The sequence below is a fragment of the Notolepis coatsorum genome, assembly GCF_963971535.1.
Source record: "Notolepis coatsorum genome assembly, chromosome: 14".
NCBI classification, from domain to species: Eukaryota; Metazoa; Chordata; class Actinopteri; order Aulopiformes; family Paralepididae; genus Notolepis; species Notolepis coatsorum.
Window position 1 is genome coordinate 3658916 of NC_140178.1, and position 17972 is coordinate 3676887.

General features: G+C 42.7%; 1 protein-coding gene across 3 annotated transcripts; it reads left to right on the plus strand.

Annotated features, from left to right (window-relative positions):
- The first annotated feature begins 4234 nt into the window (after positions 1 to 4234).
- Positions 4235 to 16849, plus strand: rmi2 (RecQ mediated genome instability 2). 3 transcript variants are annotated; one of them, XM_084329422.1, is made up of 4 exons: positions 4235 to 4561; positions 10437 to 10502; positions 10632 to 10682; positions 11046 to 11757. In XM_084329422.1, the coding sequence occupies exons 1-4, from the start codon at positions 4252 to 4254 to the stop codon at positions 11414 to 11416; spliced, it is 798 nt and encodes a 265-aa protein (XP_084185548.1). In that variant the 5' UTR covers positions 4235 to 4251; the 3' UTR covers positions 11417 to 11757. The 3 variants fall into 3 exon arrangements, with proteins under 3 accessions (XP_084185548.1, XP_084185549.1, XP_084185550.1); XM_084329423.1 differs by lacking the exon at positions 10437 to 10502; XM_084329424.1 differs by lacking the exons at positions 10437 to 10502; positions 10632 to 10682; positions 11046 to 11757 and adding an exon at positions 14858 to 16849.
- The last annotated feature ends 1123 nt before the right edge of the window (positions 16850 to 17972 follow it).

The following is a 17972-nucleotide window of genomic DNA, read 5'->3' on the forward strand; positions in this document are numbered from 1 at the left end:
TTACACATTCAAAGCTGTCTTCTCTGATTTGCTAAACCATGTTTCCTTATGATAGAGGAAACCCTATACCGGCCCTCAGGATTTGATACACTGAGGGGGAATAAGTTGATTTATATATTTGTTTTGTAATTGCAGTTCAGATCTAAAGCCTTGAAGTAGAGAGCTATGCCAACAGTATTGTTTTCCACATATCTTCCCCAGTCGACACACAGGCCAGCAGCTCATAGTCTGATCCTGCTCTGATTGGGGGAGTATTTGTCTTTAAACATTGTCACTGATTGTTTGATAAGAATATTGGCCAATAATGATTTATTAATATAGGCTACATTGTTTTGCAGATTTGTTATCTTCCGGTAAAGTCCTCAATTGATATTTGGTCTCATTTGATTGAAAGGGGGGGGGGGGGGGGGGTTGATGTCTGGAATACCAATGCCGCTGGCTGTGATGGAATGGAAACTGATCCCATCTCCTGCTTGATAAAGCAGATCTACACAATAATACAGGAGATTAACATAATGATGTTATTGATTGATTGAAAACTTTATTAACAGATTGCAGAATTGGTACAGTACAGCTCAATACATACAATTGTTAAGGGGATGCAGACCAGAGAAAGACTTTCGTCTTGTTTACATCAGGGTCCCCCATTTTCAATTCATCGTAACATATATGACATACATGACATACAGATAGACAGTACTGCTACATCTATACATTTATGACATACCAGATTTGCAAATACAGTACTGTTTGTGATACGAAAAGAGTCCAGAAAAGAAGTATATACATTTGATGTAGAAACTACAGTGGAGGAGGGGGGGAGGTTGCGTAGGAGTGGGAGGGGGGGACACTGTACAAGCAACACTGTACATTGGAATATTGACAAGACCATACTTGGTAATCTTTACTGTACATTGGAGGGGTTTGTGTTAGGACATTTACAGGGGCCAGTTTTGAATTGCAGTCTCCCATAGGTGTTCTTTGAGAGTGTTTTTGAAAGTGGGTAGTGATTCACATTCCTTTACAGCCGTGGGTAGGGCGTTCCACATTGATGTGGCATAATTGCTAAACGTGTTTAGTCCCTTGTTTGAGCCGAATCTGGGTTTAACATGATTTGTGGAGCTCTCTCTGGTGTTGTGATCGTGGTATTCACTGACCTTTGGGAAGTATTTTGACATGTACATGGGTACCTTGGTCGCGTAGTGTATCTTGTAGACCAGGCCCATTGCAAGTTGCTGTACTCTGTCGTCTACTCTAAGCCATCCTAGGTTGTCAAAGTGGGCCGGGGTGAGGTGGGTTCTAGGAGTCAGGTCAATCAGTAGTCTGACCAGTTTGTTTTGAGATGTTTGTAATTTAGTTTACATTTACATTTAGTCATTTAGCTGACGCTTTTATCCAAAGCGACTTACAAGTTCTTAGCGCCTTTGAGGTGCTTTGGTACCATGAGGTGCAGGCATAGTCGTAGTACCCTTGAATGAGTGCTCCTGCCAGAGTCTTCATGAATGGGTGAATGTAGTTCCTAACGTTTTCTTTCCCCTATTATTTCATGCACACTTTATTCATTGTTTTAAATGATTATTTTATTTTGTGCATCACTCTGTTTTGAATTTGATGCTAATTTGCAATTCATGAGGGTCATCCTTTTGTGTTAAATGGCTGCATAAAGCAAGCATTTGTTGACTCATGTTGATAAGAGTATATTAAAACTTGAAAAAGATCCGTTTCAGGTAGATTTAGAAAACAGATGTAAAATATGCGATTAATTTGCGATGGGTATTTCTACTCTTAGCGTAGCCTACTTCCTGCACCACGGCGTTTGACCCTGCGATTAAAAAACGTGATGCCAATGTTATCAACGTCGTTCCTCCAGGTCGGGTCTCGACAAAGGCATTGTTTGTTTGTCTCGAAAAGGAGTGTGATTAATTCGTCCTCTTTGTCCTCTTTGTTCAGTTGGATTCTATTTCACACCCGTGACTGCATTTGACATTTTCTATCCATGGGAGAGAAAATAAATCTCCATTCTTTTATAAAGACACCACAGAACACGGGGAAATAGAAACCTTAAAGCTTCTATAGATGTGGGCGGCTCTCGCTCCCCACAGACCATAATTAACAGGGACAATAATACATATTGAACAACTGAATATTTATCAACTTATTCTTTTTTACAGGGTGCGGTTAGCAGGATTTAAGAAGTACTGGCTGTAGGCTGAGCTCCTCAGAATCAATGGCTCTAGAAACTTTAACCCTTTCACTACCACACTACAGAAGGTTAACCTTTCACATGTAACAGTACTATATACCTGCATGTCATGTATGTCCCTATGCCATAAATGTCATGATGTCATATATGTTGTGTATGTCATAAATGTCACTATGAATTGAAACCCTGATGTAAACAAGACAAACTTCTTTCTCTGGTCTGCATCCCCTTAACAATTGTGTGTATTGAGCCGTACTGTATTGTACCCATTCTGCAATCTGTTAAATAAAGTTTTCATTCATTCATTCTACCACACTACAGAAGGTTAACCTTTCACTAGCACACTACAGAAGGTTAACCTTTCACTAGCACACTACAGAAGGTTAACCTTTCACTAGCACACTACAGAAGGTTAACCTTTCACTAGCACACTACAGAAGGTTAACCTTTCACTACCACACTACAGAAGGTTAACCTTTCACTACCACACTACAGAAGGTTAACCTTTCACTACCACACTACAAAAGGTTAACCTTTCACTACCACACTACAGAAGGTTAACCTTTCACTACCACACTACAGAAGGGTAACCTTTCACTACCACTCTACACACTGTTAACCCTTTCACTACCACACTACAGAAGGTTAACCCTTTCACTAGCACACTACAGAAGGTTAACCCTTTCACTACCGAAGGTGTATTCGTGTAACCGTGTATACAACTCTGCATGATAGCATGTACAATAATGCTGTATATACTCACTGTATATATATATATATGTATTCCTAATATATTTAATTTTATTATCATATTTTTTATTATATTTTCATATTTTATAGACCAGAATGACAAATGCAACAAAATAATGTACGTCTCAATCCATGCCTGTATCCTTCACGACTTCCACTAAATTAGTCCGACCCTAAAGTATTCTGTGTAAGACGATGAGAGTGCTGTTGTTCCACTAAGTTGTGGATTTGGTCCAATGATGCTTCTGCGTTAACTTGTCAGTCCAGCTCTAGTCAACGGGCTAACTGCGGTGTCTGGCTGCTTTGATATGATATTAAATGGGGACGCCACCCATTTTCAGATGTTATTCCTGATCCGGACCCGTGTGTCCCATGACAGTTCAGTGACAACCTGGAACAAAGCTGGGCGATGTGGAAAAAAACTCCACACATTTCCCCCCCTTAATTGGCTGATATCAATCCCTGTCTCCTCAGTCTCCTGAGCCGTTCAGCCATTGTGTAGTGTGATGTGTGCCTGGTGCCAGTGTATGGCAGCCATTGTGATGTGTGCCTGGTGCCAGTGTATGGTCATTGTGTAGTGTGATGTGTGCCTGGTGCCAGTGTATGGTCATTGTGTAGTGTGATGTGTGCCTGGTGCCAGTGTATAGTAGTCATTGTGTAGTGTGATGTGTGCCTGGTGCCAGTGTATGGCAGCCATTGTGTAGTGTGATGTGTGCCTGGTGCCAGTGTATGGTAGTCAGTGTGTAGTGTGATGTGTGCCTGGTGCCAGTGTATGGCAGCCATTGTGTAGTGTGATGTGTGCCTGGTGCCAGTGTATGGCAGCCATTGTGTAGTGTGATGTGTTCCTGGTGCCAGTGTATGGCAGCCATTGTGTAGTGTGATGTGTGCCTGGTGCCAGTGTATGGCAGCCATTGTGTAGTGTGATGTGTGCCTGGTGCCAGTGTATGGCAGCCATTGTGTAGTGTGATGTGTGCCTGGTGCCAGTGTATGGCAGCCATTGAGCCTGCTACCAGTGGTGGTGAAGGAGGCAATTTCCACCCTATGCGCTATATAAATGCAAGTAATTATTATTAATTATTATTATATATTTTTTGTCAATAATCAGAAAATATCCCTATGAGAAAATGAATGATTTGATTATTATATTCTTTACATTTTTATTAACGTGATGACGTCGCCGCTCTGACGCACATTTCAAAACTTCCGGCGGGGAATGCGCGCCAGTGTCACAACCACGTGACCACACTACACTACGTCACAACATCCGCATCAATTCACGTGCTTCTTATGCGAGAAGAATGGAGAGAACCGGAGACAGAAACACCGGAGGAGAGAAGAAACGCTCCCCGCCGGTCAAGCTGCTGTCCGGGCAGCTGAGAGAGGCTCGCTGCTCGGGAGGAACCAGCGGTAACAATAATAATAACGGTGACTGTACCGTCAGACTGCAGGGCAGCTCGGTCCCGGTGTCCCTGGTCTGGATGCAGGGCACCGTGCTGGAGGCTGAACGGGACCGGGAGCGCGACTCCGTGGTTCTGCTGGACGAGACCGGGACCTTCTCCGTCACCGGGCTCAACAACATCCCGAGAGGGAAGCCGTGTCTCTCACCGGGTGAGCTGGTCACTTCACTTCTACCATGAGCAGGGCCGGACTGGGGAGATAATTCATACCGGGAGATATAGCGCGAAATATAGCCCCAGTCAGGCCACTCTTTAAGTCTGGGGGTCCCCCACCCGGAAATGTTTAGTTACAAAGACTTAATTTCCTGCATTCTGGTGAATTTTAGTGCATGTGAATCACAAACTAATGAGGCAACAATTGCTTAGTACAATGTACTGTTATGAACCTCAAATAAAACTGTTGTGGCACTAGCTTGATTGATTGATTGAAACGTTTATTAACAGATTGCAGAATGGGTACAGTACAGTACAGCTCAATACATACAATTGTTAAGGGGATGCAGACCAGAGAAAGACTTTCGTCTTGTTTACATCAGGGTCCCCCATTTTCAATTCATCATAACATATATGACATACATGACATACAGATAGACAGTACTGCTACATCTATACATTTATGACATATCAGATTTGCAAATACAGTACTGTTTGTGATACAAAAGTGTCCAGAAAAAGAGTGTATTGTAGAATTATGTACAGTCACTACAGTATATACATTTGACGTAGAAACTGTACATTGGAGGAGGTTGGGTGGGAGGGGTGGGGTTGGGTGGGTGGGTGGGTGGGGGCTGTACATTGGAGGTGGGGGTGGGGGACACTGTACACTGTACATTGGAATACTGACAAAGCCATACTTGGTCATTTACTGTACATCTGGGTTAGGACATTTGTAGGGGCCAGTTTCGAATTGCAGTCTCCCGTAGGTGCTCCTTGAGAGTGGTTTTGAAAGTGGGTAGTGATTCACATTCCTTTACAGCTTTGGGTAGGGCGTTCCACATTGATGTGACATAATTGCGAAACGTGTTTAGTCCCTTGTTTGAGCCGAATCTGGGTTTAACATGATTTGTGGAGCTCCCTCTGGTGTTGTGGTCGTGGTATTCACTGACCTTTGGGAAGTATTTTGACATGTACATGGGTACCTGGTCGCGTAGTGTATCTTGTAGATCAGGCCCATTGCAAGTTGCTGTACTCTGTAGAGCTGCCGCGATAACCGCATTACCGCGGTATCGCTGTTGCATCACGCTCACCGCAGAGTTAGGCTGAATACCGCGTCACCGCTGTTTTTTATCATAATAATAAAGTTGGCTTGCGGCTCTGCAGATATACCCTACTCGGTTCCAAGCGACCCTATTGGTCCAGCCTGGCTCTGCGGCTCTGCAGATACCCCCTACTCGACGCGTCACACTTTGTAGCCTCTGAACGAAAACAGAACGCCGCGCCGCCATCTTTACTGCCTCGCTAAGGATGCATTTCATTCAGGATTTGTTTGCGACAGAACCAAGTGCAATAAACAAAAAAGAATGGATTCACTGTGTATTCTGCCTTATTTATTGATGAAACAAAACCGACATCAACCCAATTTACCACCGAGCGGAGAGTTTAGTGTCTATTGACTAGCAATGCTACTCTCTCCACCTTCAAAAAGAAAAAAGCAAGCGCACAACATATTTTTCTATTTACTATTATAATACAGTTAACCACTCTCTCCACCTATTCAAACAGAGCAAGAGCACAATACCATATTCACTTTACTGATGCACTACCCATCAACAGTTAAAATAGCCCTTTACACAACCATTAAATAACAGACCTTTCATTACAATACTATAATAACAGTAGCCACTGCCAGAATAGTGACATGTATCGCGTGTGGTGAGCACATGCATGCACAACGAAGACAGAAGACTGTGTTGTCTCAATCATTTTAACTAGGGATGCCCCGATCGATCGGCCACCGATCGTTATCGGCCGATAATCAGTATAAATATGCGATCGGTGATTGGTGATAATGCTTTATTTTCGCCGATCGTCAAACCCGATCTCACTCGCTGTCGCTGAGTTCTGTCTCAGACACCGGGAGCTGTGCGGCGTCTGCTCCTCCCTCCAGCCCCTCCCGCGCGCATGTAAACACGGGTCTAGTAGTCTAGTCTAGTGGGACGGGAGCCGGGAGGACGGCGTCTCCCTGAGCTAACGTTAGCTTAGCTACCGTTACAAAATGACCCAGTCAACTATTCACTTCCAGTCCAATACATGATGAGGCATTGTCTAACCGAACGGTATCTAGCCGGCCAGCTACCGATAGCTCCTGACATCAACAAACGCTCCATCAAGTCTAGTAGAGACGTGTATGATGCCTGTTAGCTGTTAGCTCACGTTAGCGCAAGTTAGTTCACTGTTCAAAATGAAATGTCCCATTTAACTAAATAATTCACTGAGGCGTTGTATTAACGTTATATATCCGGCTAGCAGTAGCTACAGATAGCTCCTGATATCAATGTCTTATAACACTGATTCGATGCGTATTCGAGCTGAGGGCATGTTGAATGTGATATGACCACAGTAACGTTATACCAATAGGGTCCATCTGCAGCGCAGGAGAATCCTTGCCGTAGCTTGAGGCTACTCGAGTATAGGGTCCAGGTGCAGCTCCGGAGAATCCTGGCCGTAGCTGGAGGCTACTAGAGTACACACAGACAGTGGAGCAGGGTTCGAAATTAACGGGGGCTCGGGGCAAAATGCCCTTGAAAATGGACAAAATGCCCCCGAATATCAGTTAAGGGGGGCAGAAAATGCCCCCGACAGTTTACTAATTATATATATAATTATATATATGATCTACAGTGCGAGCATTTCCCTTGTATTTGGCCCTAATAATATGTGTGTGCGCGCCACCCGGAAAAATCATTTACTCGAGACGAGTGACGATTACAAAACAGCTCCGCTGTTATAATAGTCCCACATTACACAAGGCGCATAAACGTCCAATCACAGTAGCGCCCGAAAACAAAGTCACATTACCGGCTTAGGCAAGTTATACATTCAGAATCAGACAACGCAAAAAAATCAGCCAGCCATGAAGCCCATTCATTTTTATTTTGAGCAAAAGAGAGACGAGGAGAAAGAGAGGAATCCGGCTGATATGGCTTTTGAAGTGATATTCGCACGTGTTTTTGCGGGTCCAGTCCCCACGGTATGTTGACAGAATTCGCAAAACACCTTATCGACTGAAGCATAAAAGTCATTAGGATACTGCTCTGCTCTGAATTTAGGGCTTAGTGGGGAATTTCTTCCGACGTTAACGTTAACGACGCACCGAAGCAGCTAGAGTCTAGACCATTTCTCCGTGTTGTGTGTAACACGCAGCGGTCCCCGCCTCCTCCCTCCTTGCAACAAACGTTCCACCCAAAAACGGAATTTCTATTTCATAATGAATTAAATAATTGTATAAAGAATTTTCAATGTTCTGTCATCTAATAATATATTCCATTACCTTTCCTATCTGTATCAAAGTCAAAATGTTGGTATCATAACAACACTACAACATACAAAAGCAGCTTGACAACCGATATCCTTTGCGTTTGATTGATTGAAAACTTTATTAACAGATTGCAGAATGGGTACAATACAGTACAGCTCAATACACACAAGTTAAGGGGATGCAGACCAGAGAAAGACTTTCGTCTTGTTTACATCAGGGTCCCCCATTTTCAATTCATAGTGTGCACACGCACAGTATAATAATGCATGAGATAAATAGTTAATAAACTCTGTTACTTGAACAATTTTCACTGTGCTCCTAAATTTCTTTGTGTGCTCCTAAATTTTTATTTAGATTTTATTTATTAACATTTTATTTAGGAGCACATGTGCTCCTTGGGAAAAAGGTTAGCGTAGAGCCCTATATATGGAGACATTAACATTACATTATCAAACATAGGGACGAAGACTGTAAAAAAAAGTGTCAACAATGTTTTATAATCCTTATGTTAATTTTCATCATAAAAATTCAGTGCCCCCGAAATACAAAAAAAAGCCCCCGAAAATCAATTAAGGGGGGCAAAAAAAGCCCTTGAAAAAAAATGTTAATTTCTAACCCTGCAGTGGAGCTTGTTGTGTGGTGGCGATGTCTCGCAGATAATACAAGTACATAGGCCTGCCACGATAACACATTTTGCTGGGCGATTAATTGCCCCCGAAAATATCGCGATAAGCGATATTATTGCGACCGGTTAGAGAATTTTTTTTGAGAAATTTATTTCCCAAAACTTTTATTTTGAAGCCCACCGCTCCGTCTTTTCCGGTGTTTGACTTTTATTTTGAAGCCCACCGACCGGACCGGAAGTATTGTTGTTATTATCCTAAGCAGAAACTATGAGCCGACAACATGCCTCGTCCGGTTCTGTTTTTGAGCTAATGATAAAACAAATTGTTGGTGAACAACTACCTTTCGGTTAGTTTTAACGTTAGCTACTAACGTTAGATGCAGCTACTACAGGCAATCAACGATGAGGAGGAAGCGTCAAAGCAGTAATAGAATAGCTGTGGTGCGTAAGCACTGCAGCACGACTCGAAACTACCGGAGTGTTATAATAAATTAATTCATGTTTAACTTGTCCCCGTGTCCAGTCCTTTGACTAGCCCCACCCGTTCATTGTAAACAATGATGCATGTAATTGTATTAACGTTATTCTGTGTTGTACTTGTAGCTATGCTATACGTTGTATTTCGTTTGTTAGATATTTAGCTAATGTTGTTAGCATGGAATGAGAATCAAAGCTCTATCTTTCATCTTTATTTAGCAGTCCAGTTTCTCCGGGCAGTAGCGAGTAACTACTTGGGTCTAAAAATAGCTAACGTTACACTACAAATAATGCTACTTGGTTAAAAGGAGCAACACTATTGAGAAATGTCTATGTGGCGTTGCCCCACGGAGCTCCCGTGCTGTACTCTAGTAACGTCAGCGGCCCGCCTCCCAACACGGACAGTGACTGAAGGGGCACTGGTTCCGCCTCATTAAAACAAACGCGCAAATAGCAATTAATCGCGCCCGTCAAAATCATTGCATTCATTTTAATTATCGCAGCAATTAATCGATTTATTGCTTATCGCGGCAGGCCTACAAGTACAAGTCTAATTATATAATATATATATTTTATAAAAAAAAAATTAAAAGATTTTTAATCAAAAACGATCGGATCGGTATCGGCCGATATGGCTCACGACGATCGGTGATCGGTATCGGTGGCAAAAAACGTGATCGGGGCATCCCTAATTTTAACTATAAAATGAGCTCAAAGTATGAGCTCACTGACTGAAATTTCCAACAACAAGCATCAATTGTCAAATAATATTGATCACATTAACTAGACTAGATGTTTTTGAGAAAATTAGAAAGGGAACAACAACTCCCTTGTGTCTGATCAGATTCTTATTTTTTTGATAACTTTGCAGTGATTATGTTTGTAGCCAATGTGGCAAAGGTGTGTAATCTTTGAATTATCTTGGAATTATTTTGACTTTTTCTTTCATAAATAGTTTATTCAACTTCAGCCCCAATCATAACCACCACATATTGTTTTTTGTAATGTCAGATTTAACAACTCCTTTCTGAAAAGTGGGCGTGTGCCATCTGCCATTCCATTCGCCGCCTCCGCTGTCAATCAGTTGTATCGCCTGGTCCCGCCTCCACCAATCACAAGCGGCAGCAGCACGGCTCCATTGTGTGTGTGTGTGTGTGTCCGCGTGGCGTCTATGCCAAACGCAACGCAACGCAGTTCGGTTTCCGGGTTCCTCTGATTGGCCGCAACGGCCCACGTGACCCGCGCTAGCACGCCCCCTTATCGCCCGCTGCCGCTACAGCTCGCCTGTGTGTTGACGCGCGGCATGGACTTGACTTTCGCTTTCAATTTGACGCTCACTTCCTGAGACTTTCGCTTTGCTGCTGTTTAATAATATTGTCGCGACCATAATAGACCTTTCCTACACTGAACGCAATGCCGCTTATTCTTATATTCTGTATACTATAGCAACCGTCCCCTTGGAATTCCTTCAACCCCTGAGACTTGCTCAGCCAGCATGCCAGTCATTCCAGGGTAAGTAATACCACCCTTGCAGCATGCACGCACGCACGCGCACACACACACACACACACACACACACACACACACCATAAGATGTGAGATACTGTAGTTGTTGATATACGGGTGTCTTTGTGTCAACAGAAGCCACCCCTGGACCAAGCGGTACGACGACAGAACAGCTGCAAGAAACCGGTCAGTTATGAACGAGTCTGTTTGTGTCACTTTCTCTCTCTCTCTCTCTCACACACTCACACACACTCACACACACACACACTAGTTTAACTATAGATACTAACTATAGATATAGACTTTACCTATAGGATTCCCTACTCCAGCCACAAGGTGTTAAATAGGATATAATAATATGAAGGATGTACATCTTGAAGTTGTTCAAACCCTGTGACTACCATACAGACAGACCATTCTAGTTCTCCTTGGTTCAGCAGAGAGCAATGTGCATAATGGTAATTATTACCTATACAACTATACTGCATGTACAATACCAGCATACACATTCAAAATAAACCTATTCCCTTCTTATTGTCACACATTCAGATGATGACGATGTCCCTTCTGATGTCAAGGAGATGATCTCAGCTATGAGGCGCCACAGCCGGGACCCCCTCTTCACTTCTGGACTCGAGGCCATGATAAAACAGTTTCTGCTGCTGAAGAGAAACCCTTCCGCGCTGTTGTCAGCCTACCACACATTCGGCAAGTCCGGGAGCTTGTCGACGAGGAGGGCTGCTACATTACTGCGGGCTGCAAGGCGTCGAGGCCCGATCATTGGCTGCCAGCCAACTGCAGTGGCGCGCAGGAAGTTGCCAGCCGGCTCAAGGAGACGCGTTCAAGCTGGGCGACCTGCAAAGCAACACAACCTGAGCGCGTCGGTGGCTTTGAACACTAGTGGGGAAAAAAAACATTGAAGCTCATAGTGTAACGGTCTGTGTAAGTTAGTGTTGTGTTCATTCATAGTTAAAGACAGTAGAGGTTGAGTATGTTTTTTTTTTTTAAACAAATGTTTTTTATTTTCCTTTTTTTTTTTACATGAAACAAGATAAACAATACAGTAACAGTAATAATCAACGATGAATCACAGGACAATAACAGAAATAATAATAACAATAATGCAAGTCCAGTAATTAAATCAGAATGAAAGTAGACTAAATGACATACAAATAATAAATACCAACCCGCGTCAGAGACGAAGCCTCTCGACGTCTCCTTGTCATCAATGTATGCCTTTCAAATGTTAAATGTTAAATGATTAAATGATACACACTGAAATCTACGCTCTCTCATCCTGCTTTCCGCAACTCCTATACTTCCTGAGTAACGCGCCCAACACTGCTTAATGGTTGTTTAAATATTTTACATGTTTTGATGTGAAAAGGGATGCTGCACTTAGCGCTGACTGAGAAAGTAAACATTACAGTTCTACTTTATAAAATGCTAATTGTAAATATGTTTAAGTCCACTCCACATTACAGTTCTGCATAAGCAGCATAAGATGACTGCGTTTCTTGACTCAGAGTGGCGCGTTTCTTGACTCAGGAATATATATTATATATATAAAATGTAAGTGAAGATTGGTTAAAGTTAGATTTGCACTTCAACATTCATCTTGGTGCATGGAGGATCGGGATGACTGGAAGCACCGATGGAGGGCCCGTCCGAGGACGACCTAGAGAGATAGTAATTTAGCTGAACGCTTTTATCCAAATCGACTTACGAAGTTTTTGTACGACAAGTCATCAGGAAGGGCACGAGTCGACTCTATCAGCTGAGTAACAATGTTCATCAAAGTGTTGAGTGCTACAGTGTAGGTTAGTATATTAGGACAAGTGCATGACAGTAAGGTTAGCTAGGGTTAGATTTGTTTTTCATTTCAGATGATTGAAGAAGTGCGTCTTTAGTCGACGGCGAAAGATTTACTTTTGTACTTTCAAGTTTCTTTTATTAGTTGTCATAGTAAAATACAGAATACTTTTACATGAAATGCTTTTTCCCCTAGTGTGTTCCATTGTGCAGCACTTTGGTCAACGTCGGTTGTTTTTAAATATGCTTTATGAATAAATCTGCCCTTGACCATGACTACATGTTGTGATAACGTTCTGACCATGACTACATGTTGTGATAACGTTCTGACCATGACTACATGTTGTGATAACGTTCTGACCGTGACTACATGTTGTGATAACGTTCTGACCATGACTACATGTTGTGATAACGTTCTTCTGACCATGACTACATGTTGTGATAACGTTCTTCTGACCATGACTACATGTTGTGATAACGTTCTGACCATGACTACATGTTGTGATAACGTTCTGACCATGACTACATGTTGTGATAACGTTCTGACCATGACTACATGTTGTGATAACGTTCTTCTGACCATGACTACATGTTGTGATAACGTTCTTCTGACCATGACTACATGTTGTGATAACGTTCTTCTGACCGTGACTACATGTTGTGATAACGTTCTGACCGTGACTACATGTTGTGATAACGTTCTGACCATGACTACATGTTGTGATAACGTTCTTCTGACCATGACTACATGTTGTGATAACGTTCTGACCATGACTACATGTTGTGATAACGTTCTGACCATGACTACATGTTGTGATAACGTTCTGACCATGACTACATGTTGTGATAACGTTCTGACCATGACTACATGTTGTGATAACGTTCTGACCATGACTACATGTTGTGATAACGTTCTGACCATGACTACATGTTGTGATAACGTTCTGACCATGACTACATGTTGTGATAACGTTCTGACCATGACTACATGTTGTGATAACGTTCTTCTGACCATGACTACATGTTGTGATAACGTTCTGACCATGACTACATGTTGTGATAACGTTCTGACCATGACTACATGTTGTGATAACGTTCTGACCATGACTACATGTTGTGATAACGTTCTGACCATGACTACATGTTTTGATAACGTTCTTCTGACCATGACTACATGTTGTGATAACGTTCTGACCGTGACTACATGTTGTGATAACGTTCTGACCGTGACTACATGTTGTGATAACGTTCTGACCATGACTACATGTTGTGATAACGTTCTGACCATGACTACATGTTGTGATAACGTTCTGACCGTGACTACATGTTGTGATAACGTTCTGACCATGACTACATGTTGTGATAACGTTCTGACCATGACTACATGTTGTGATAACGTTCTGACCATGACTACATGTTGTGATAACGTTCTGACCATGACTACATGTTGTGATAACGTTCTTCTGACCATGACTACATGTTGTGATAACGTTCTGACCATGACTACATGTTGTGATAACGTTCTGACCGTGACTACATGTTGTGATAACGTTCTTCTGACCATGACTACATGTTGTGATAACGTTCTGACCATGACTACATGTTGTGATAACGTTCTGACCATGACTACATGTTGTGATAACGTTCTTCTGACCGTGACTACATGTTGTGATAACGTTCTTCTGACCATGACTACATGTTGTGATAACGTTCTGACCATGACTACATGTTGTGATAACGTTCTGACCATGACTACATGTTGTGATAACGTTCTTCTGACCATGACTACATGTTGTGATAACGTTCTGACCATGACTACATGTTGTGATAACGTTCTGACCATGACTACATGTTGTGATAACGTTCTGACCATGACTACATGTTGTGATAACGTTCTGACCATGACTACATGTTGTGATAACGTTCTGACCATGACTACATGTTGTGATAACGTTCTGACCATGACTACATGTTGTGATAACGTTCTGACCATGACTACATGTTGTGATAACGTTCTGACCATGACTACATGTTGTGATAACGTTCTGACCATGACTACATGTTGTGATAACGTTCTGACCGTGACTACATGTTGTGATAACGTTCTGACCGTGACTACATGTTGTGATAACGTTCTGACCATGACTACATGTTGTGATAACGTTCTTCTGACCGTGACTACATGTTGTGATAACGTTCTGACCATGACTACATGTTGTGATAACGTTCTGACCGTGACTACATGTTGTGATAACGTTCTGACCATGACTACATGTTGTGATAACGTTCTGACCATGACTACATGTTGTGATAACGTTCTGACCATGACTACATGTTGTGATAACGTTCTGACCATGACTACATGTTGTGATAACGTTCTTCTGACCATGACTACATGTTGTGATAACGTTCTGACCACGACTACATGTTGTGATAACGTTCTGACCATGACTACATGTTGTGATAACGTTCTGACCATGACTACATGTTGTGATAACGTTCTGACCATGACTACATGTTGTGATAACGACGTTCTCTCGACTCCCCAGGTAACTACGTCATGGTGATGGGTGTCATCCGAGCCGCTTCGCCCGAGCCGGTCATCCGCGCGGTGAAGATGGCAAACCTCTCGGAGAACGCTGCGACCCACCGGAGGATGTGGAAGTTAGAGGTGGAGGACCTGCAGAGAGTGCTGCTTGGAATAATACAGTGACGTCACGTCAGTGTGAACATGGCCTTGTCTGGACTGAATGCAGTGACATCACGTCAGTGTGAACATGGCCTCGTCTGGACTGAATGCAGTGACGTCAGTGTGAACATGGCCTTGTCTGGACTGAATGCAGTGACGTCAGTGTGAACATGGCCTTGTCTGGACTGAATGCAGTGACGTTCAGTGTGAACATGGCCTCGTCTGGACTGAATGCAGTGACGTTCAGTGTGAACATGGCCTCGTCTGGACTGAATGCAGTGACGTTCAGTGTGAACATGGCCTCGTCTGGACTGAATACAGTGACGTCACTGTGAACATGGCCTTGTCTGGACTGAATACAGTGACGTCAGTGTGAACATGGCCTTGTCTGGACTGAATGCAGTGACGTCACTGTGAACATGGCCTTGTCTGGACTGAATACAGTGACGTCAGTGTGAACATGGCCTTGTCTGGACTGAATACAGTGACGTCAGTGTGAACATGGCCTTGTCTGGACTGAATACAGTGACGTCAGTGTGAACATGGCCTTGTCTGGACTGAATGCAGTGACGTCACTGTGAACATGGCCTTGTCTGGACTGAATGCAGTGACGTCAGTGTGAATTAGAGGCTGACATGCGAGTGGATTTTGACTCCCGCTCCTTCCCACTTCCACAGAAATAATCCCATCCCATCCCAATCCCAAGTGAGAGTTTAAAAAGAAACCCCTCCCACTCCCACAGAGGACTGATCCCAATCCCGAGCCAAACTTTTATAGAATCCCACTACCGTTTACCAATCCTGCTCCGCCTTTCTTCCTCAGTATAAAATATGCAGTACATGGGTCACATCATGTCTGCCTTAGTTAAATTATAAAACCACCAAACATTTACATCAGTGATGCACCGATGTGAAAATTGTGGCCGATACGATATCACTCCCGTCCAAATCCCGTTGATTGATTGATTTTATAGTCATAGTTCCCACTCCCTTCTGCTCCCGTTGACTTTTACTCCCGGTCCTGCCCAATCACGTGATTCAAAGTGAAATTTACTCCCATCCCGTGGGAATCCTCGAGTCTAGTGTGAACACAGCCTTGTTTGGACTGAATGCAGCGACGTCACTGTTGACACTCACCATCCCTGGTGTGGACTCTGCCCCTGTGCCACGTGGCTCAGCCTTGATGGACACGGTGACCGACGGCTCCCTGCTGCAGTAAACACTGGCTGCTCGGCTCATGCTGCCGTGTCCATGTTTACCAGGATGTATGGACCCCTCAACATAGTTTATTTATAGACACAAACAGAGCAGGCCCCCCCCCCTGGGCCAACATGTGTCCCCAGCTGGCGTTCTCATTCAAACAAGGACTGGGCCACCACCACAAGGGGGCAGAGTGGCTAACCGTGACCAGTTATTGACGTGGCCGTCTTAAGGCGCTAAAGGTGGATCAAACGTGGTCGACGTGGGTCGGGTTGGCAACTGGTCGAACGGAAAGCCCAAATTGAGGCCTTGCGCAGCATGTTTGTGTAACACTTGGCAACCATTGTTTTGAACACGGCAATGGAATCGATGACGTTTGCTGTGTTTCAGAAATATATGGTGTCGTATGACTGGATCTAGTAAACAAGTCACAGTAGTAGAATAGTAATATGCTTTTCCAGTGTTTTACATACTATGACTCCACAGAAGCATTTTCTTTTTGAAAGTGGTTTCCAGTAGTTACATGCAGCCATAAGGAAAGGACCACACAACAACATTCCATGCAAAGCCTCTGTTATTATAGTAAGTGTGGTCATGTTTTCAAATGTTCTACAGAATCTTTTTAATGTCACCTGAAAGATTTCACTGTAGGTGTGGCGTCGATATTGTATATTATTCACTATGCCAATTTAAATAAAATAAAGTATAACTTGTAAACCCTTGTTTTGGTATTAATTGAAGTCTTGCTAAATGAAAAACCTGGCGGTATGAGATTCAGGACAAGGGGCGAGTGTGAGGAATGTGCACGCCTATGGTATATACGCAGTGGTGGAAAGTAACTAAGTATTTTTACTCAAGTAATATACTTTCCGAGCTACTTGTACTTTTGAGTATTTTCATTTTAGGGAACTTTACTTTTACTCAACTACATTTCAAGGAAAATATTGTACGTTTTACCCGACTACATTTATCTGGACTGAACCCATCAGTTACTAGTTACTTTGAAGAAATGGATTTTTGCATAGAAAACAATATATAAAAAATTCATGAATATTATACTTTCACATTTGAAGCCTGTCAACTTCAAGAGGACGTAATCAGAGCAGCATAACTGGACCACATACCACTTTAACATGACCTTTAATCAGAGCAGCATAACTGGACCACATACCACTTTAACATGACCTTTAATCAGAGCAGCATAACTGGACCACATACCACTTTAACATCACCTTTAATCAGAGCAGCATAACTGGACCACATACCACTTTAACATCACCTTTAATCAGAGCAGCATAACTGGACCACATACCACTTTAACATCACCTTTAATCAGAGCAGCATAACTGGACCACATACCACTTTAACATCACCTTTAATCAGAGCAGCATAACTGGACCACATACCACTTTAACATCACCTATAGAGGTAAATGGATACAAACATGTAGAATGCGTACTTTTACTTTATACTTTACATAAGTAGAATTTGAGGGGGACTTTTACTTTGACCAGAGTACTCATTTATCTGAGTATTTCTACTTTTACTTAACTGTACTTCTTCCACCACTGGGTATATGGTATACCAATATCTATACATTGATAATTATGAAACATGATATTTTTCATTTGCAGACTTGAACTTGACAAGTGTCTGGCGGTGATTAAGTTGTTACATTAAGGATCCGACTACATAAAGTGACCGCTACATTGAAAATAATCTTTTGCCCTTTAAACAGTCACATACAGTAAGCTGTTTATGCTGTCAGGCTTACAG